Source organism: Stigmatopora nigra, chromosome 22 (genome assembly GCF_051989575.1).
Source record: "Stigmatopora nigra isolate UIUO_SnigA chromosome 22, RoL_Snig_1.1, whole genome shotgun sequence".
Classification (NCBI taxonomy): domain Eukaryota; kingdom Metazoa; phylum Chordata; class Actinopteri; order Syngnathiformes; family Syngnathidae; genus Stigmatopora; species Stigmatopora nigra.
The window spans coordinates 7,099,612-7,121,127 of NC_135529.1; the positions used below are offsets into that span (position 1 = coordinate 7,099,612).

The 21,516-nt window shown below is 38.0% G+C and overlaps 3 protein-coding genes across 5 annotated transcripts; 2 read left to right on the forward strand and 1 right to left on the reverse strand.

Moving 5' to 3' along the window:
* The first annotated feature begins 246 nt into the window (after positions 1–246).
* LOC144215524 (golgin subfamily A member 1-like) lies at positions 247–9,249 on the forward strand. Of its 3 annotated transcripts, none has more exons than XM_077744527.1 (24): positions 247–419; positions 1,017–1,305; positions 2,027–2,117; positions 3,021–3,128; positions 3,368–3,534; positions 3,747–3,779; positions 3,901–4,029; positions 4,180–4,349; positions 4,447–4,558; positions 4,655–4,738; positions 4,903–5,028; positions 5,129–5,224; positions 5,409–5,504; positions 5,599–5,694; positions 5,964–6,104; positions 6,508–6,582; positions 6,663–6,752; positions 6,861–6,963; positions 7,111–7,271; positions 7,407–7,565; positions 7,775–7,834; positions 8,002–8,229; positions 8,324–8,410; positions 8,553–9,249. In XM_077744527.1, exons 2-24 carry the CDS (start codon positions 1,177–1,179, stop codon positions 8,631–8,633), a joined length of 2,622 nt encoding a protein of 873 aa, XP_077600653.1. In that variant the 5' UTR covers positions 247–419; positions 1,017–1,176; the 3' UTR covers positions 8,634–9,249. The 3 variants fall into 3 exon arrangements, with proteins under 3 accessions (XP_077600653.1, XP_077600655.1, XP_077600656.1); XM_077744529.1 differs by having other exon boundaries at positions 3,437–3,534; XM_077744530.1 differs by having other exon boundaries at positions 3,021–3,095; positions 3,437–3,534.
* A 167-nt stretch (positions 9,250–9,416) lies between these two features.
* LOC144215641 (large ribosomal subunit protein uL29) lies at positions 9,417–10,819 on the forward strand. Its single transcript, XM_077744696.1, has 4 exons — positions 9,417–9,518; positions 10,112–10,248; positions 10,412–10,493; positions 10,632–10,819. The coding sequence occupies exons 1-4, from the start codon at positions 9,516–9,518 to the stop codon at positions 10,779–10,781; spliced, it is 372 nt and encodes a 123-aa protein (XP_077600822.1). The 5' UTR covers positions 9,417–9,515; the 3' UTR covers positions 10,782–10,819.
* A 1,337-nt stretch (positions 10,820–12,156) lies between these two features.
* On the reverse strand, positions 12,157–15,126 carry LOC144215903 (uncharacterized). Its single transcript, XM_077745103.1, has 4 exons — positions 14,978–15,126; positions 14,266–14,454; positions 13,105–13,305; positions 12,157–12,946 (listed from the first exon to the last, which is right to left on the reverse strand). Exons 1-4 carry the CDS (start codon positions 14,985–14,987, stop codon positions 12,828–12,830), a joined length of 519 nt encoding a protein of 172 aa, XP_077601229.1. The 5' UTR covers positions 14,988–15,126; the 3' UTR covers positions 12,157–12,827.
* Positions 15,127–21,516: the final 6,390 nt, after the last annotated feature.

Below are 21,516 nucleotides of genomic sequence, written 5' to 3' on the forward strand. Positions count from 1 at the left end.
CATGTATGGAGCCCAGGTTGAACACTTTAAATGAACCAATTCAGGGTGTCAAAGTTGGCTTGGGTAGGCTCCAACACCCCCGGAAGTGTCAGTTATTTTTAAGTGGATAATTATGCAATTAAATGGGGAATTAAAAAATAAAATGGGTGAAATATGAATGCTGCTCTTCCCTTTCTCACTGCTAGAGAGCGCAGCATCCTTGCTTGTCATTTCAGCGGCCCACCAATGGACAAAAGGCAGGCGTGACGTCATTTTCATCTGTTGGGCGATTACGTGTAGCTCACCAACTACGTTGGTTAGCTTGACAGATGTAAGAGAAATTACTATGCGACAATCGCAACGACACTTTTTCTAGAGCGGCCAAGACAAACTCATCCGGTACGACAAAAACATCGGTAGCAAAATTCCGGGTTGTTATGGTAAGAGAAAGTCTACACTATTGAGTAAACAAGCTAGCAAATGCTAACCGAAACCGGTGGTAATGGTAACTTTCATTGTTATGACAAGCTTATGACTGCATTAGTGCCTGATCACCTCTATTCGGTAAAGATTTAAACAAAACTTCCTACTTACATATACCCACACACATGGAAAATATTCGATGGATAAGACTTAGCGAAAAGATTTTAGACAACCAGCAAATGCTGTCATTTGACATTTCTCATCAATTTGATTAAAATCTGTCATTGTAAAATAAGCATGCTTAAACCCGATCATCAAATAAAGCTAAATTATGCCCTATATATGAATTAAGTCATTCCAAAAACATTTGCCTTGAAAAACTGTTCTATCACGATTTATCATCTGATTTATTAACATCAGTCAGAAAGTAGTGGTAGTAGTGGTAGTAGTGGTAGTAGTGGTAGTAGTAGTAGTAGTAGTAAATCAGTCGTATTTAACATCACACGTGATAAATTGCTGCAGCAAGCCTTTTCGGTAAAAGTGTTGTCCCCAACAATTTTGTTCTTGTCAGATTTGGTATTTACAATAAACATTTTTTTCCTTTATTCCTCTAGATTCAGCAGAATGGCACAGTGGAGCTGTCCCTCGTCTGAGGGAGACCACAGAAAAAGAGAACATATTTTTATTATGCGATAAAACAATGAATTGTAACCATTTTATGGTGTTCCATACTCCCTAAAATCTTCTGTGAAGGAGTTTGCTGCTCAAACAGACATGTTTGCTAAGCTGAAGAAAAAGATTGCAGAGGAGGCAGCCACGGCCCCGCGTAGCGGGGTCCGTTTACCTCGTACCTTCAGCAAAGAATCCATCACTTCAGTGGGGGCAGATTCTGGCGATGACTTTGTGAGTTCTCTTTAAGATTGTATTCTTTAATGATTTATATTTCTCTGAAACATATCCTTTAAGCCAGTGTGTTATTCCTGGTATTTTGTGGCTCTTCTATCAAAGAGACTTTTTAGAAATAAATAAGCATCAGAGCATGTAATTCACTATCACTTCTAAGATAATGTTAAAAACAATTGTCAAATACTCACCTGTCAGACAGCTGGTTGGGTGTAACGTTGCTAACCAACCATGATGACTTTAAGGGCTGGACTCTTTGAATCAATGATAACTCTACACCAGGATATTGTGTTACCTGAGTTCTGACATGTGACATGAAAGAGTAATTCAAAGATTAAAAAAAAAAAGAAACCTTTTTTTATTTGTAACATTTTATTTTGTTTCACGTGTTAGCTTCTTCAAATGTTCCTTTGAAATTGTTCTGGGTATTTACTGCCATGTTCATCCTAATAATTCTCGGGGGCTGCTTTTCTTAGAGTTATCATTTTTATTGGCATTCCCTGCAGTGGAAACCATAGCTCAGCTACACCCACATAAATTATTTAGTTGTTCAAACAGTGATGGCAATTGAGGATGCAACATCTATCGTACTATGCAAGCCTTTGTATTCTTTAATATTAAAAGTAATTTTTGAATATTGTAAAAATGAAACATACACGTGCATACATGCAACGTACACATTTGGAGTTGTTTAAATTCTAATATTCCCTCTCAAATTCAGGCATCTGATGGAAGCAGCTCCAGGGATGACCTGCCTGCCCAACTGCTCAGGAGGAATTATCAGATCCGCAAACTAGAGGCAAAGCTGTCAGGTGGGGTATTTAGTCTATCTTTGCATGAAAGGGCAGAACTTGAATAATACGTTTAAGACTTTAAATACGGAATTTCCCAAAATATTATATTGCGATGACTAGCCCAGATGTGTGGTGTGTGCATATCTTCTGGGGTTGCTCTGGTAATTATGCATGTTAGATTAATTTACAATTTTAATTGTCCGAAAGTGTGAACGTGAGTGTGACTCATTTGCCTTAATGTGCCATGTGGGGGATTTCTCACTCTAAATGAGCTGAGATTGGATTCACCCCATTGCAAATCTAATTTTGTGTAAGATCTTAAGAATATTGATGAATGAATGTTTTATACCCATTCATCTTCTGTGCTGATTATCTTCACGTGGGTCGTGGGGGTGCTGGAGCCTATCCCAGGTAACGATGGGCATGAAATGGTGCAAACTGAACTGGTTGCCAGCCATTTAAAAGAAATACTATGCATGGGGTTTATTTTTCTGACCTACAATATGTTTTGTTTTGGTTTATGGTGGGTGACTTAGTATTTAGGTGAGAAAAACGTTGTAGTTTATAATGTCAACAATTAAGACAAGTGGTACTGGTGTGGTATTACAAATGTATATTAATGATATAATAAATAACATGCTTGTCTTGTTTTCAGAAGGAGCGCCAAAAATAAATTAATTTAAGTCCAAATTTTCATCAATGATTACACCTGATTGTAATTGCATTCTTACATCACAATATTGATTAATAATTGAAGAATGTAGATACAGTCAGACAAAACACACGTAAATATAATGTTGTAGAAGGATTGAAGCTTGATACATGGGTGCCGCAATTTTTATTCCAGTAGTATTGCAACATTTGTAGTTTTTTTTCCTCACTGATATCTCATTTCATCACCCTGCATCCCAACATCAATAGACTATGCTGAGCAGCTGCGAGTAATGCAGAAGACCAAGGAGAAGCTTGAAATTGCATTAGAAAACCATCAGGATTGTACGTACCTCTCGTCTTGCTCCGCTCCTACCAGTGAGCTACTTTTCTCTTATTAACCCCCAATCAACAGTATTAACCAACTCACCGCTTCATCCTTCCCCTAAAATAGTATATTTACATTGCATGTGTACTTCAGATCCTGTGAAAATTATTTTTGTTAAAGTGAAGAATTGAAATTCGCAGACCTTTTCACGTCACAATACTTTTCCAATATGCTTACTGTTTTCTTTTTCTTTTGGCTTTTGCTGCTTTCACTTCCTACTTTCTTTCAGTCTTCAGTACTTTGTGTGTGCTTATTTTTAGTCTTGCTTTTTGTTTCTATCTCATCTTTTTTTGTCCAGCTTCCATAAAAAAACTTCAAGAGCAGAATGAATTTCACCAGTCTAACAGAGCCAAAATGGAAGAAGGGATGACACAAGCACTGGATAAAAAGGACCAGGTAAATATTTGTCTGATTCATGCTTATACTTACATATATAGTGCTGTTTCCAAAAAAATCTTCCTTTTTTTGCATATTTATTACTTGCATGTCACAGATCATCAAAAAATAATAATGTCAAAAGACATTCAAAACCCTTTTTTTGTCACTCTTGTTACGTACTTCTTTTTTAGTGATCTAATGCTTTACTGCTATCTATTATTTCCCCATAGGAGTGGATGAAGAGACTGGCTGTTGTGGAGAAAGTAAGCAGTGTGCCTTGTGATTACTGTCAATCTTTATTTGAACGATTTGATTGTTTTAACATTTTGCCACCAAACCATTATATCCATGGAGAGAAAACTCTATCTGCGTATACTTGTTTAGGAGAAGGCTGCCTTAACAGCAAGACTGGATGAAATGATGGAGCAAAGCTTGACATTATTTCAGAAGAGGGATGATGTGGATGAATTTGAAGGTTTCCAGAAGCAGGAACTTGCTAAAGTCAAACACATGGTATGCATTTTGTATGTGTTCTATAAGCAAGGAGGGTTTGGCATTCAAAAGAAAATCCTGTTTGTTGAATTCATATTTATCATTTGCTACTGTCAGGCCACGGTGGCAGTTTTAAGAAATATTACATGAAGTGTCTGCTTTGTCTGCCAGTTGCTGAGAAAGGAAGAACAGCTTGGTCGCCTTCAGCTGGAATTCCAGCAGAAAGAGACTGATCTTAATTTATCGAAACAAAGACTCTCTGAAGCAGAAGGAACACTTCAATCATTACAAAAGCAGCACGCGGAGAGTTCCAGATCCAACACGGAGCTGGAAATAGAACGGTAAAAAAAGGATATATCTCAGTTTATTGTTCATCCCTGCCTGATTAAATGTATATATGAAGCATCAATATGTTGAAACAAAACTTTATTTGCACAGAGAAGAACTACTGCTTATCAGAGAAGAGGCAGACAAGAAAATTGATGACCTGGAGGGACAAAACCAAAAGCTACAAATGGTCATCCAGGAGGTCTCAACAGATCTAAAAAAGGTAGTTTTATATGTCTGCTACTTTTATGTTATAGCTTTTTGATTTGTTTGTTTTTCCATGAGAAGCTCACTACAACATGATGTGTATTTCTTGCAGTCACAGAGTATGGTGTCTTCTTCTGAAAGCCTCTTCCAGGATCTTCAGACTGAACATAATGCCCTAAAGTTGAAACAACAAAAGGTTGAAGAACAAACACATTTGCTTGTCATACTACTACATTTCATGTCTGACAAAATGTATACATTATTTTACTTTGAATGCAATAGAATCCAATGAAACATGTTGAATTTTATATTTAACAACATCTAATATTTTATTTTAAAATGTTTTCTTGAATTGATCAGGCTGCTGTTACAGAAGAGGACAGAGAACGCTTACTGGGGGACCTTCAAACAAAAGTCAACTCCTTAGAGAGGCAGTTGCAAGGAAACCTGAGCCAGGACGACCATCTACTTGAGCTTGTCAAGGAGGTACATTTACAAAGCCAACTTCATTAACCACAATGTATTTGTAAGACCCACCCATCTGTCCGAGGGAGTCCGTTGTTTATTTGTATTTGTGCTTATGCAGAGATCCAGACTTGAGGAAAGACTGGAAGAGGCAAGAGCAGAACAAATAGAACTCCGGACAAACCACACTGAAACAGTCAGCTCCTTGGAGGCACAGGTAATCATGGGTTCCGTGGCCCACAGTTCCAGGTGGTGTTAACAATTGTATTTTACCAATATTTTGTCAATTAGTATTCAAATTTGAAGCTCCATGGAATCAAATTATTGATATATACTTAGAACTTTGTCGTTTAAGCTCATCTATGTGTCGACAATGTATAGTTTGGCCTGTCTGCCCTCAGATATCCAAAATGACATCCAGCATTGCAGAGCTGCAGACACTTCTCCGACATAAAGATGAATCTTCAAAGTCCTACCGAGAAAGAACAGATACACAAGTGAGCGAAGATTACCATCTTTATTTATATTGACCTGCTGAATATGTGTTCTAAAATCCATCATCCTCACCTGTTATTGCACTTTGTGTTTCAGATAGCAAGCCTGGAGGAACAAGTCCATAAAAGTTGTGTTCGACTGAAGAATGCAGAGGAGCAGCTTGAAAAGAAGGAACAAGAAATGGAAAAACTGGTAAATTCCCATTCTAAACCATTGAGATCTTATTTTTGTAAATCCATGGAAATAATAATGAATTAACAATAAGCTGTACTGCTATTATAATTTCTAAAATCTTAGTGATGCAGACTTTTTAAGCATTCAGGTGGCTAAACCTGTTGGATGGAAACAAACACTAATATTGAACAGAATGTGAATGGATATTTAAAAGCTACCCTGTCTTCCAATCCCTATCTTCAATTTACCTGAGCAACTATTTAGCAAGGGATCTTTTTGTTCTTCAGCAAGGGGAGTGGAGTGCAGAGAAGGGTCTTTTGGATCAGCAGTTGTCTTTGTCGACGCAGCAGTCTGTGGAGCAGATAAAAAGACTGGAGGACACTATTACTGCTTTACACACAGAAAAATGTACAATGCAAAACACAATGGTAGGCTCTTTATATTTCTCACCATCTGCATACTTTATTCATTTAAGGAATAATAAAAAATTAAATCTAAAAACAACATTTCTATTGAAAATGATTATATCCCACCCGTGAGCAATTTCAGAGTTTGTTTTCCTCATTTGTCACTGTGTATTGAATATGTGTCACAGTTTGGGCGGATTTTGGTTTGTGAGTAATAATTTTTTGACCAGCCATAATAATATCACATTGAGGTCAGTTGGATTAGATTATAAAACTGGGTTGTTATTGCGTCATCACTCTTAAATGGTGTGTGTGGTTGCCAGACGTAAACAGATGTTTTTGGAGCTGTTATCTCTTTAGGGCCATATGGGAAGCATCATGAGCAAGAAGCTAATTATTCTTAATTTTTTTTTGTTTAATCTAGGTTGACTTAGAAAGGCAAAAAGAAGAGACAAATGCATCACTGAGACAGCAAATGGAAGAGTTGCAACAATGCAAGGTCAGACCTGACAATGGTTGGAACACACATTGTCTTCTGGTCATTATTTTATTTGGAATTAAACATCTGCACTGTTTCAGTTGGAATTGGATGGCCAGCAGACAATAAGCACTGAAATTGCCAAAGCTCTGGAAGAAAGTAGGAGACAGAGGGAGGAACTACAAAAACAGGTCTGTTGGAAAGCACACTTGCGAAGTGGATTCTGCTGATAAAATTGATTAGGCCATCCGTGTATTTGTGATATGAAATGAGGAGCATTATTTTATTCTTGTATACAGGTTGAACTATTGACCACAGCACAAGAGAGATCACATCAGGAATTCTCTACGGTCAGTGAGAAGCTGATAATGAGGGAAAAAGACATCCAAAGTCTTCATGATGGTAAATTCATGCACTTTGAATCCATTAAAGACCATGACATTTAAAATCTATTAACTTTCCTTATATTTCTATATCAAACAAAAAGCCAACTGGTTCTACGAGGCATTTTGTTGAAAAATAAATACATTTTCTGAAACCCTAACACAGAAGTGCAAAGTCGCCTAGCTTTGCTGGACCAGTTACGTCAAGAATTAGAGCAGCTGCGTGTCCAAAAGGAGGAGAGTGAGCTGGACAAAGACTCCCAGCTAGCTCACTTAAGAGAAGAGCTACTCGACCAGACCCAACAACAAGACACTTGTCAGGCTCGGGTTAGTACCTACTTATTAGGTTCATGAAATGTGGTTCACATTTTTGCTCATCTAAAAATTGTCTGAGCACGCACGTACTAGAGTACTTACTATTCCACTGTCTGTGCCCTTGTGTCTATGCTGGTGCGTACCCAGATCTCCTATTTAGAAGTGGAGGTAGAGACCCTGACTGAGCAGCTTCACAGCCCTCCCGTGTGCAAGGAAGACCACAATGGCAGCGTGAATGTGGATGATCTCGATCACATTCAGAAGGTTAATAAAGACCTCGAGCAGCAGCTCAGTGACAAGAACAGGGTGTGTTTTTTTTTTAATTCTTATTGCTTCACATCAACTCTCACATTTTAAAAGGGAGCACATGCTGGTCTGTATTTGTATCTAAAGAACCCATCCCTGCAATTAAGCTTGTTTACCATCTTTAAAAAACAAAAGGCTTTTAAACTGTTTTTTTTTTAAATTAAAACAGGTATGGTGAAATATGTTAAGAGTTTGTTTTTGACTTTCAGACTATCAAACAACTGCAGCAACGAATGGCAGAATTAAAAAGGACATTGCAAAAAGAACTGGTACGACAACAAATGTTTTAAACATTTGTACATAGCATCACTTCACTCTTCCCTCCCTATAAAATTGTTTATCATTTTTTTTTGGCAAAAACATGCCATCTGTTAATATTTTAATACCAGTTTATTCTGACAACCACTTTACAGTTTTCTGTTTCGTTCCTTTATAGAAGTTGAGGCCTGAGCCAGAAGAAGAAACAAAGGAAAAGTTAACAGAAGGTTCAGTGATGAAAGCAGAAAGCGTATGTGCAGAACCACCAGCACCAGTGTCTAGTCCAAGCCTTTCTACTAGACGCACCAGAGTGACCAATACCTCAAACCTTAATGACACAAGAGAAATCAACTTTGAATACTTGAAACATGTTGTTCTTAAATTCATGTCATCCGGAGACGCAGAGGTAAGTCACAAGTAGGTAGTATTCCAAAAAAAAGGTTTTGCTAGATATTAACTGAAATATTGCTTCAGAAGTTCTGTTTATTTTTTGTTTTTAGGCATATCAGCTAATACGAGCTGTGTCAGTGTTGCTGGGCTTTACTCGTGAGGAGGAGGACATGCTAAAAGAAACTCTTCAGTATAAAGTCAGTATTTCTTCCTTTCTTACCTTTCAAAACAGGTTTTTTTTCAGTCTAGTAAAGATTTTTCATTCCAGATGCTATTTCCTCTGTGTATTCTGGTTCTTTTTATTTAAATCTCAATTTTTTTGTGCATTTTGTGTTGCAGATGTCCTGGTTTGGATCAAAACCTTCTCCAAAGGGAATTATCCGGCCCTCAGTTTCTGGCTCTTCTACCCACCGGAGGTGATAGACCACAAGGAAGATAATGATCAAGAGACAGAAATATGATGCCCAGCCTCATAAGGAAATCATCTTTTTGTGTGTATCTCCAAACATTTACTTGGAGGCTCACTCTAAAAATTTAAGCAGCATCCTGCTGATATCCTACAATATCTGTGGCTCTTAAGGACAAGGACAAGGACTGTTGTTTTAATATGTTTTCAGGGGAAGGGCTGCATGGATTTTTTTGTAATCAATTGTTGATTTTAAAAATGACACTACGGAGTTTAAAGCCAGTGGCATTGTAAAGATACATTTACACTTGATTTAAGTTGTGTATTTTTTATGCTGCAAAACATGGATTCTGTACTTGATTTGCATTGAGAGAAACAGCCATTTTTTTCCTCAGATAAAGTTGGCAGCCTCAGTCTCCAGATGAATCTTTTTTAAGCTCTTTGCAATAGACATATTTCTTTCAATTCTCCAACAAACTATTTAAATTTAATATATGTAGTTTTGGTTGACCAATCCTGAAGCTTTTCCGACAATGTTTGCCCTCGGTGGCTCACATGATATGAATAAGAGCATACACCCCCATAAAGAAAAAAAAACATTATTGTCACATTAAAATTATTTTCTTTCAACAGAGGCTTCAATTCCGTTCTTGATTAATTAGTATTTATATACCTCTAATTACAACTCCTATGAGTATTTTTTTAAATGTGTGTTTGTTATTCAGTTTGAAATGCATTGTATAAATCTAGTAATACCCAGGACTGTCGACCTAAGCTGTGGCGCTGTTGTTTGTACGATTGGAGGGACAAACATGACGAAGAAGAAATTCACCGGACGCTGCTTTCCGTGAACACGCGGTACGTCCGCCCTTTCCAACAGGCTCACAAGAGGAAACATGGTGGGTCTTCCTCGGGTCTTGACTAATTTCTATATTTTAGCGATCGTCACAGTTTGACACCATAACAGTTGGTAAATATAAGCGCGTAAGCGTTTTGACTCTCTATTTTGCTTGGCTAAGAGGAGTAAGCAACACCCGATGGTGCATATCGGCGCAGTTTCAAGTGGCGCTAGCACTCACGAGCGTAGCCCAGCTAAATTGCTAGGTGCTAATGTAATGACGACAATGTTAACGTTGACACAATTTTCGTCGCGCGATGGACAAACGAAATATGGCCCTCAAGAAGTTGATAAGCGTAGTTTGAATACCAAAGACCGCGATCTGTTGTAGAACATGTGCCAATTGTTGACTGAATTGCAAAGAAGGGACCAAGAATCCGTAGGCTTCAGTTGCCTCGTCCAAAATATTTGAGTCAAATATTTGTGCAACGTCTACAACTGCGCATCAAATCATGCTTTCTAAAGTACTTTGCCCATCCCTTTTACTATTCGTATTATGATGTATTGTATGTCAAGGTATTGGTCTGTATGGGCCTTCAACGATGGTGTTATCATAACCATATTTAATTAGCTGTAAATTGATTTCTTCTGCAGGCCAAGATTAAGGCAAGAGATCTTCGGGGTAAGAAAAAGGAGGAGCTGCTCAAGCAGCTTGATGACCTGAAAAATGAGCTGTCACAGCTCCGTGTGGCCAAAGTAACTGGTGGAGCTGCGTCTAAGCTGTCCAAGATGTAAGTACTGGATGAAATCATCAGGGATGGTGTGTAATATGCATTACATGACTACATATCTTGTCTATTTTGAATGGATTTAACTGGTGTATTTGATACTTGCCAATACATTTCCGAAACAAAACTTTGCATTGTTATGAGTTTGCATCACTTTGTCTTGCAGCCGCGTTGTCCGCAAATCTATCGCCAGAGTTCTGACAGTCATCAACCAGACTCAGAAAGAGAATCTGAGGAAATTCTACAAGGTAAGAGCATTTGCTGATGATTATAGATGTGTAATTTATTTATCAAAATAATGATTTATTTGTTCGACCCTAACCATATTCATACAACTCAGTCCACCTTAATATTCCGTTCTTGACGTTTTTGTTTTTTGCTTATAGGGCAAGAAATACAAGCCCTTGGATCTGAGACCCAAGAAGACCAGAGCTATGCGTCGCCGCCTCACCAAACATGAAGAGAGTCTGCGCACAAGGAAACAGCAGAGGAAAGATCTCCACTACTCTATGCGCAAATTTGCTGTCAAAGCCTAGTGTTTTCTATCTCCTCAATAAAACATGTTAAAGATGGACCCCTTGTCATCTGTTTACTGTTAAAATGTGGGGAAAAAACACCTGGCTACTTTGCATTGTGAAGTAATTGCCTAAGTGTTAAATAATTTGGATCAGAAAAGTTGTCATTTAAATTAAACGGCTTCCAGCTAAACGATTAATAGGTAGATGCTGCTGTTGTTGTGAGAAAAATGGAACCAAGGAATGTCTGGAATGAAAGCCACCGTTATTCTAATTGCTTTCCTAGTAACAACGTGCTGTCATCTGAATGTCACTTAAGCAACAACGTTTATCTTTTCACTGTCCAGCTCTGGTGCATACGACCAACATGAACTTTCTGGTTAGTCTGGCTCTCTTTTTCAGCATTTCCACCTCATTTGTGATGCCTAACCTGGTCTCCTCAACCAAGAATGGCTGCATCCGAGTCAACAACTGCAAATGTATCATGAAGGATGGCACGGGGGTGATAAATCTGCAAGCTATGGGGGACGACGATGGCTTCCTGGGACGGATGAAACCCCTCCATGCAGATGATGGGGCAATCGATGGCGAATACTTGCTGACCTTCAGTCCATGCCAGCCTTTCTCCTAGCCCGAAGACCTGACCGGTAGTGACTGTACCAATGTTGCTGCGTGCCTCATTGTCAGGTATGTCAATACAAGACATTTAAGAGAACTACCAACAAAACAAAAAAATACATGAGAGATCTCTGTGATGCCTTCAATGTTTTTCTTTCAGTTCTTTGAGATTTTTTTTTAAAGTGTAAACCTAACTATGATTGTGCAGTTTAGTTCCTGGACAAGTAATACATGTAGTAATCATTTCATTTTTCCTCAAGGTCTGGCATAAGTGACCACTAGGGGGCCTATTGTACACATATTAGCATATGCTTGAACTGTAAGCCTAGGGTTTGTTTGTAAAACCATACAGAAATCAAACATATAGCCAAGATTGTAACCTATATAAGAATTATGTTAAAAACAGTCCAAAATAACATTTTAAATAAGACAATGTTTTCATAGGACTGTACTCATCAGCTTTCTTATTGTAAATCCTGGAATAATTTCTCATGATTTCTTAACTTGTTCAAAGGTGTTGTTTTTTATGGACTTGTATTTTCAATCAATATCACAAATGAAGCATATCATATAGCATTAAATATGTAACAGTATCTTTTCCATTAACAGGTATCAAAGATTCAACAGATATATTCACCGCTATATCAGCTTTGGTGGACATAATGGTAATGTATTTCATTACAATGACACCCTGAGGACACTTTCTGTTTCCTACTTTGGTGAGTTTTAATTGCCTGCTTCATTTGAATGCCATTCACTTAATTGACACTACCTGTTCCAGGGCCCAACGAACTGCCGCTGACAATTGTGCATTATCACTGCAATCTAAATGTGTCTTCATCCTTTATTCGGGACCAGAAGTTGAAAGTAGAGGAGCCTCTACAGATCTGGGTGGAGAGCCCATGTGCATGTCCAAATGCCTGCGCTATTGGAGATCTGGGTCTTGGCTCGCTCTTCCTTATTTTCCTGTCTGTCAGCGCTGCTGCTTACTTCATACTTGGTAAATGTTTGCTGTTTAATGTACAATGCAGAGAAACCTTTTTCTTGCACTTATCTCAGTGTCTTCTATGTTTGCCAAAATTGACCTTGATCTTGTTTCATATCCTGCAAAAATCTCAATAGAATGTCACTTTTACTTATGCACTGTATTCTGCATACAGGGTCATGCGCTCTGAGACCATTTCGGAGCAGCAATGGTGTTCAAATCTCTCCAGAACACAGTGTATGGTGTATGATCTGCTACCTCTTCACTGAGAAAAGACCAGCGAGAAGACCATATACGGAGGTGACATGTTCTGAAGCAACGATGAAATATTCAATGGTGACTTAGGTGTAAGTATTTAAGGTGCATACATTATTTGGGGGTATTTTGTGTACATGTATTAATTGTGTTTCAACATTTTAAAGAGTTCCTCAAAACGTTAAAAAGAAGAAGACATTGGTCCATTTTCAGCTTTCTTCCTCTCTGTGTGAAAAGGGCAAATAGAGATGGAGCTCTGAATGAACTTCTGTAGTACTTGCTTGTTGTTTCTGATGTGAGTGCCCTGCAATGTGGACATTGGGAGCTTCTGAGGGATAAACATGGACATCATTTGATCAGTTAAAGCACATTGTTGCAATAGGAAACGAAGTATTGCTGGTATTGTTTCAATCCTGATTTTACAACCCAGGTATGTGTGTAAAAACCAGTTTGAAGTTCTACCATTGACCTTGCTGATTCTTTCACCTGCACTTTTGCTGGTTGACTCATTTCCTACTGTCCTCACGCCATCTACCTTCTCAAACCGTGTCACTGGTTCTTTCCCTCTTCTCAGGGGTCCATTGGCACTGGTTAGCTGTCTCATTTTCCCATTTCTTACTCGTCTGGCGTGTGCTGGCAGCAACCCATTGTTATCCCTTTGCTGAAGGGGGCAGCATAAGCCCTGAACTAAAACAGGAATAATAAGGAATTCTCTGATCAGATGAAAGAAAGATGGCACTTAGAATAATACAATTTGCACCAGGAAAGATATGTTAAGACATTGTTTTTCTAGGAATGACTGTTTGTTATCTGATCATTTAGTTGCAAAATTTACAGTAGTGTGCCAGGTCCACAAAGTGTAAGCGTTCCTACTACAACAATGAATAAAATGCTTTTTATTAGAGTAAGGCCATTCTATGGTGCACATTTCTAAACATTCAGGACTGGAATATGAATGTCAGATTAGCAGATGTTCTTATATAAGAGCCATTGTTGATTACGGTAGCGTGTAGAACCAGAGGCGTGCAAGCCAGGGAGTTGCTTGGGGCCCCTGCAAATAAAGGGCCCCCAAGGACTGCTAAAATGTACTGCACAAGAAGTCAAGAATTGGCCATTCAAAATGAGTAGAAAATCTCCCTATTTTGTAAAAAGTGAAACTTAAGTGTGTCATTTTAGGTGTGTAAGGTTATTTTATTATGTTTTCCTATTAAAGTGTCTACCAGCGTAATTGTTTTTTATAGAGTCCTTATAGAGTGTTTACTTATTTATAGTGCATTTATGACCGCCTAACCAAATATTTTTACAGTGTGCACAAGTGGGTGGGGGTCCAGGAATTTCTTGCTTGGAGTCTCGAGAGACTCGAGCAATGCAACACCATGGATCTGTGCTACATCATACTGTTGCTAATACTATTTTGACCCTCACGCGTATCTAATTGAGGTTGAAATCGCTCATCTTCCATTTGATGCACATGCTTCTCAAATAACAGTGGCAGCTGACAAGACAGCTGGCAAAATTCCTCCAAAACAATTGCGCAGGTCTGATTGTTCTCTGTACACTCTGAATCTTGACTCAGTCAATTAAACAAATGTAGACAAAAAGACATTTCTGGAAAGGACGTATACTCTAAGAAAAATTTGCCTTCACCTTGCAAGCCCACAAGCTCCACGCATGTGGTGGATAGTCCAATGTTTTTCTGATGGGACCCCGGACGGAATGAGGAGGATGCGGTCATATGGAATTCCCTGGGCTGACAACTCCCTTTCTGTTTAGTCCAGACATCCATGCGTTCATTGGAACCAAGGGTCCTCCCTTGACCCTTTCTTCCACACGCTCCTAGAAATTAGGCAGGAAAGAAGTAATAATGCAGGCAGGCTGTGTTTAGAACATTATTTGTGCTGTTTCAATTGCACATTGGGAAAGTTTATAAACACATGGTCATTTCTATTTATGAAACAGTACATTTGGATAAAGGGAGAGGAGATGTGCGTCTTTTGTTTGTATCTTTAAAGTGAGACCAGGATTCAAGATGTTAAGTAATACAGTATGTCAACCACATGGTCTAATCTGACTGTTCCATAACGTCCAAAGGAAATCTAGTCTTTTATTTTAAATGTATAATCCTTTTTTTCATCAAATGCCATTGCACCAAACCCCTTTAAAACACAAAAGGACATTTTTTTTACAAAGCCATATGTAAGATGTTTCTGTTCAAATCACATTTGATTAAAAAAACAAAAGTCCCTAAACAATATGAAGAAATAAGTTAACTGGGTTCATATGACTGTGGACTGTATCTAAAGAGGTTAAGAAATAGATTCATTTTCAAGTTAGTTTTACACTAGAAAGTCACTCTTACCTACTCCCATTGATGATCAATGCTCCCAATATACTCATGTAAAAAGTTCAATTCTGCTCATTTATGTGATGTTTTTCTGGATATAGATCCACCCAAATTGAATTGAACCTGCAGGACTGTTAGTGTAGATCCACTTGCCTGTTGCTAAGTGACCAAGAGCTCACACTTTTGTTTGTGGTTGGTATGACTTTAGTTGGGGGAAGGGTACATGAGTGTGAGTGACACAATATGATCAGGCTTCTTGTTGCTCTCTTGTTAGTGTAAACCAGCTGATCGAGAAAGTAAGCACGGCTCACTTAAGCTCTGCTCTTGTTTTCTCATTTCGATTATCTGGTGGAAACATGAGCATATGACAGCTGCAACTTCTCTGAAATTGCTACCTCTCAAGAGAGGGACGTTGCCTGTAACAAGTCGGGATGACATGCTGTGAGGTCTATGAGCATGAGAAAAATTCCTGGTACCATTCTAATAAAAAAACAAAACAAAAAAAAACACCACACCATTCAATTTTAACACCCAAACTAAAGCCTGCATATACTACATTACATATTAGTCGTTTAATTAACTGTATCAACCCATCAAAGTCACCACTTTATTTGAAAGTGCCCTTTGAGTCCCCAAAATATGGTAACTGCAGTAGTATGACAATACTATCCATAAAAAAAAACGTTCACTGATACCAAAGTGACCGTGGATGTATGAGGATATATCTTCATGTCCATGTGTTCTACATTGTACTGAGGACGGGAGATAGCTGGCTCATGAAGCCACATTTCATCTGTTCTGTGTTATAGTTGAGATTTGAACATCTAGATGAGAAATTGCAGCAATAAGATTAGATCAATTTGGAATAATCCTAAATGGATTTACTGTACCTACTCGGTGATGTCACTCCATAGTAACATTTAAACCTAAAAGGAAGACAGGTGCACATAGGTATTCATTTTACATTGCAGCACGTTAAAATATTTTTCTATATCTTAATCTGATTTCTCTGAAGCACTTTAATGTCAGCCAGCCACTCTTAGAGCATTCCATTTATCCCTCCTACAATTTTGGGGTGACCGGTTAGTGAAATTCAGTGTGATTGGCGCTTTAATGCAATCTAAGGAGAACCTAAAACTTCTTTTTGCACAGAATTTCTTCATAACTGGGCGGCTGATCAGTTTGAGTTTGCAAGAAAAACAAGCATTTGCAGCTGCATGGTTGGTAAGAAAAAGGGAAACATCTGTCCGACTTTGAGTCCTGAAGTGAAATTAATTTCACACGCCTTGTTTCTTGGGCACGCACGTTTAAAACTGGCTGCACGGCAATGTTTTGATATAGTACTTTAGCAAATCATAGCCTCATCCACATGCTTGTAATGGGAAGCATGTGTGTGTGTTTTCGTCTAAAGCCGATGGAGACAATGTTTCACATGACCTTTAGTTTCTGCTGTCAAAATCTGACGTCTCTGCGATGTTTCTTACCTGCTAGCGAATAGTTAAGACGTTTGCTGAAGAAAATGTTTAAAGAAAAGACAGCAACATAAATATAAAGTCAAGGGTTGAGATCAGACCTTTTTCAAGAATACATTTTGGAAGAATGACCCTTCATAGTCCCTGTGGGGGCATTACTTCAACAATAAACAATCAGAATTAGTCACTGCAACCATTTTCCCATTCCCTCAATATTCCAGAACCACCCACCCTTTATTATAGTTCCAGTTTTTCTTGTCAGCTACATGCTTTGCACTCAAAATACAAAACTGACAAAAACAATAGACAAAGCCAAACATGTTGAACAGCTTCCAGCTGGAGAACTTTAGATCGGCATTGCTTTTAATGGCAATAAAAGTACAGTGATATACAGTAATATAGTAATTGTGACCAAATGAGCAATCTTAGTTGAGACTGGCTAGTTACCAGTATATTAAATGAGGAAATTAATTTAAATTATGGACCTGGTTGAGTTAGAAATACATGATACATTGCATAGAGAAGGGAACTTCTCTATAATAGGAAACATTATAATAATTATTATTACTGTGTCAGTCATTATATGCAGTGAAGAGGGTCTGCCGGCCTTGACCACAAACCCTTGGCCTTTTGTTTGGGATAAAAGTCCCGGGTAGAAACTCCCACATTTAACATTGAACATTCATTCCCATGACTTCACTCATCATAAAATGAGCTGCTTGTGGTCACACTGTATCCTTAATAATCCTGCTTTTGCACCATAATGCCAACACATTATGGGCTGTGGATAAAATCATGTATTAAACCTGTTTAAATATTTGCTTGATTGATCGATGTTGCTCATAAACATTTATTTATTTATTTTTTGTAGTTGTTAAACGCTCAACTGTATTTGTTTTAGTGTGACTAACTGTTGAGCCTTTTATCCAGAAAATGACTCTCTTAGGTACTACCCCCCCCCCCCCCTCATCCCCTATCACAGCCAAAAAATGAGCACTGACATGTGTGAAAGTTGAACTATAACACCATGCTGCTGCTCTTATTGAAAGGATCTTTATGTCATTGTGGTTTTGGGGGTTTTCCTGGTTATACGTATGACATCATCATGGTTCTCCAAGTCTCAGCTGTGGGTGTTCAAATTGCTCTCTGTGGGTGGGAGGCATTGAAACACCTGCCCTTGTTCTCTTGTGTCTTGAGAGCATTTACAAGCGTTTACATTACACCTCAGGCAAGCCTTGTTGTGATTTCAACATAGAAAGATGTCACTATATGAATTGTCGCACTTGAAGCTGTTATATGTATAGCTTCCTAGTATAAAGAAGCAGAATACTACATAAAGGATTTTCATGTACTTTTCAGGAGTAGATGTACCAAACGGTCAACATGAAATGTGGCCTCTAATTCTAAAAAGAAAAATAACTATTACAAATATTTTTTAAAGCACCAAACACATCATTACCCAAGTTTTTATACAAAACGGTAAAAAAAATACTTTCACATTCCTAAAATATAAAACCTGTAATTATCCCACATAAAGAAACCAGCTGAGTGTTGCTTGTAACTCCTAGTAAACAGATGAGAATGGCTCCTTCTCATTCACTATGGTAACAAAAACCATAGGGATTGGCTCAATAGTTGATAATATAAGAAGATCGCAGGAGTAAAACAATTGTAATTTTCTGCATTTTAAAGAATGCATTAAGCAGATATAGTACAGCATCTAAAGAGTGCTTTAAATTGAGGGTGACTAAAAGCAAAAGTTGTTGGTGATTGTAGAAATGAACATAGCCCAAACATATATTGTAATAGAAAGCCTATGGATAGCATGCAAGCAGATTTCAGAAAAATGAAAAAAACCGAGAATCTTATGTGGTACTTGGAGAGCAGAATACATCTATTGAAGGCGGTGGGAACTTTTTTTATTTACTCCACAGTTCACATTCCAAATCCAGTTTCATCGACTCGATTTATTTCTCAGCCTGAGGTCAGTTCTGCAGGGAGCGCTGGGGTCATTTCTGCTGAGAAATGGTGATTGGGACAGAATGTTTGTGTTTGGCTTTGGAATAAAACACAATGTCTTCTCGAATTCAGGTAACAATGACTCCACACAGTCTCTGTTTCAAATAGCCAAGAAATGGACTTATCTATTGAGTGCTAGTAAATGGACTTATAAGAATATCTTTCCAATGGCAACATCTCTCCATTTATTTCAATCGAGTCACACATGAGTTCAATTTGACTTGGAAGGAGGCGTGGCTCACCCTTGAGAGGGTCTAAGAAGCTCAGAACACCTCGACTTAGCACTCAAAAGTCAAAATATGATTCAAGTAAAAACATTACCTCAATCTTATCTTTTAATTTGATTCAACATAATTTGCCATGATGAAGTCTTAGAGTGCGCTTGAGTGACAGGCCAATTTATCACAACTTTAGATATCTGACCAGCTCAATCTTACAATTTAGATTAGTTGGAAATCCTTTATGAAGACCATTCTAACACAACAAAGTATTCAAGATTTGGCTCAATAATCCTCATCAGCAATTTTTGTTTGACATTTTCTGTTATCAAGGCCTCCTCCATAATGTTTCCCTGCTGGCTCAGTCCAACCGAACTGGCAGCAAAATACTCCACTTGTGGTCCGACATTCTGTAATGAAGTTTACAGCAGCACTTTCACGGTTTTGAATGAACCGCACTGTATCAATTATGGAGGCACCCGTTCAGACTGTATACATCTGATACACATAGAAAAAAAATGAATACAATATATAGTATGCTATGGGAGGCATCAGGATTAAAGACTCGAGGTTCAATATATGGTTTCATAAACCAACGTATGTGATCATGGGATGTCAGTTCAAATACCATACGAATCTGATTAACTACATCTTGAGACCAGACGACACTCAACGTAAGCAGTATTTATTTTCAAACATGAAGCATGAAATATGCTTATGTGATAAATCCACTCGCTTATATCATATATTGAGCAAACATTAGTCACAGCAACTTTATAACTTACAGAACCTCCTCTTTCATTACAGCATCAGTTTCATGGAAGATTTTATTCGGGTTATGCTTAGTTAAGCTTTATGTATGAGAGAATTGGGTGTTGAATATTCGGACATATCGAGGCATTACTGTTCTGAACGCATGCCAACACACAAAGAAGTGAAAATGAGCCGTTGATGTTCGTGTGAACTGTAGAAGTATTTTATATATAGGAAGTATATAGGTAGGTATTTTCACAGGATATATGTGTCCTTTTAGTCATTTTTTTTTATCGTGTCAGAGATGATTAATTAACTGGGGTCTTATTGTTGTCCGTCTGTTAGGAATTAGCCGGTAGGGGGCATGTAAAGTATTAAGGGCACATTCTTCACCCTGTATGTAGCACAATAGTTCTTGTTTAACTATAAAGCTTGAGTTTAAATTAAATTACTCACTTTTGTGAATGCCGAGAAGTGAGTTTTGACCTAATTTAAATACAAATTATAAATATAAGTGCTCAAATCTATCTCATATCACAGTCATAAATTTGTGCTGACATAAATGTGTCAAATGTACTAATAAAATTTTCACAGTTTATAATAGGAAAGAAAAATCATTATAACATGGAGGATGCTGAGACAATGTAACTAATGCATATTCACATTTAAGAATCCATTAGGGGAATGTAATCTTAAAAGCATGAATAATATTAGACAGATTATATGTTGCAAGCTGCAGTTGAGTTGTCTTTCTTGTGTGTTCATTGTATACAGAAGTACACTTTATGAAGAAGGTATACAGTTTTAAGTTTGATGCATGTGGAACACATGCGTTGATATGCTGTGATATATGATAGTTTTACGGTCACCATTGAATTTTACTACTCAAGTGTTTGGATTTGGCGACAGCCCCTCGAAAGAAAAAAAAAAATCAAAGTACACTGTATGCATATGGAGCAAAAAAGATATTGCTGATGGGAGCGACCCTTTGATTGAACCTTTTAAGTTTCCTTTGCTTTTGACTCTTGAGAAAACGACACATGACTCCCATCACAGTTGAGATAATAGCTAAGCTGCTCTAAAATACACATGTGAGACTTGGCTCACTTTATTGTGTCGTTAGAACAAAGCGAGGTCAAAAGATACTGTGATGGACCACCAGGCGGTTGCCATGTGCAAACCCAAGTGTTCATGTTGATTCTTGAGTGCTGCTGTTGCAGCCACAAGTGGAGTGGAAACACATATCTGACCTTTTAGAAATGTTCATCATTTAAATGCATTTCAGACTATTGACAGAATTTCGCGTTAGTGCTCTTGGATAATTAAAGTCTGTGCAATTATAGATGACTACAGAGAAAATGTGTGTCAGCCTTTAGCCTCTCTAGACAACAGCTGTCTGTGGTACAAGGAGTGTTGGCATTTGAATGAAAGAGAAGATTTAACCCTCACTACAATGGTTTCATTCTTTATGTGCTGAGATTCAGGCTCCCTGTCAGTGAGCCAGCATTCCCCTCAGCTTTGCTAGAACCGGTTTTGTGTTGAATGTCAAGAACTGCACTATATACAATATTGCTTCACTTTACATTGTTGGACAAATGGCTACATTTTATACGTGCCTACCATGGCAGAAAACCTTTGGACTAAAATTCTCACGTGGCTAAATGGCTTTGTAGGCTGAGTGTATTTTAAATTATATGATACCCCCATTTCTCGAATTTCAACAGCTGTAATAAGGTGTTGCAATTCACCCTCTGTAGAATTGCTTTCTGGCATGAGCATAGAGGCTGTGATGGATGGGAGACTTTGGTGAGGTGTCGTAGTAAGTACCCCCCACTGCAGCTGTTCCAGCTGAGTTTCTTTGTCAGCTACTCTAAGCCAAGTCTCTCAGGAGCATCTCGTATATTGTTGTTGTTCCAAAACCAAAATCCAAGACACCTCCAAACCTTAAAACAACAAATAATATCGAGATTCCTGTCCAACATGAGACTTTCACACTCACTTAACTTGGGTTTTTTGTTGCTGTTTATCTTAGGTAAAATTCATGTTGGAGGCCTGTTGTATGGCCAGATAAATACTGATTGTTGTCATGGAA

Bases quoted from the DNA above. Each gene is read 5' to 3' on its own strand.
- LOC144215641 (XM_077744696.1), top strand. The intron at 10,249-10,411 runs GTAAGTACTGGA...TTTGTCTTGCAG, and splicing joins GCGTCTAAGCTGTCCAAGAT to CCGCGTTGTCCGCAAATCTA. The intron at 10,494-10,631 runs GTAAGAGCATTT...TTTTGCTTATAG, and splicing joins ATCTGAGGAAATTCTACAAG to GGCAAGAAATACAAGCCCTT.
- LOC144215903 (XM_077745103.1), bottom strand. The intron at 13,306-14,265 runs GTGAAGGCAAAT...TTCCTGTTTTAG, and splicing joins GGAGCTTGTGGGCTTGCAAG to TTCAGGGCTTATGCTGCCCC. The intron at 12,947-13,104 runs GTGAAAGAATCA...TTTATCCCTCAG, and splicing joins GTCAACCAGCAAAAGTGCAG to AAGCTCCCAATGTCCACATT.
- LOC144215524 (XM_077744527.1), top strand. From the start codon at position 1,177: ATGTTTGCTAAGCTGAAGAAAAAGATTGCAGAGGAGGCAGCCACGGCC. The intron at 4,739-4,902 runs GTTGAAGAACAA...TGAATTGATCAG, and splicing joins TAAAGTTGAAACAACAAAAG to GCTGCTGTTACAGAAGAGGA. The intron at 6,105-6,507 runs GTAGGCTCTTTA...TGTTTAATCTAG, and splicing joins GTACAATGCAAAACACAATG to GTTGACTTAGAAAGGCAAAA.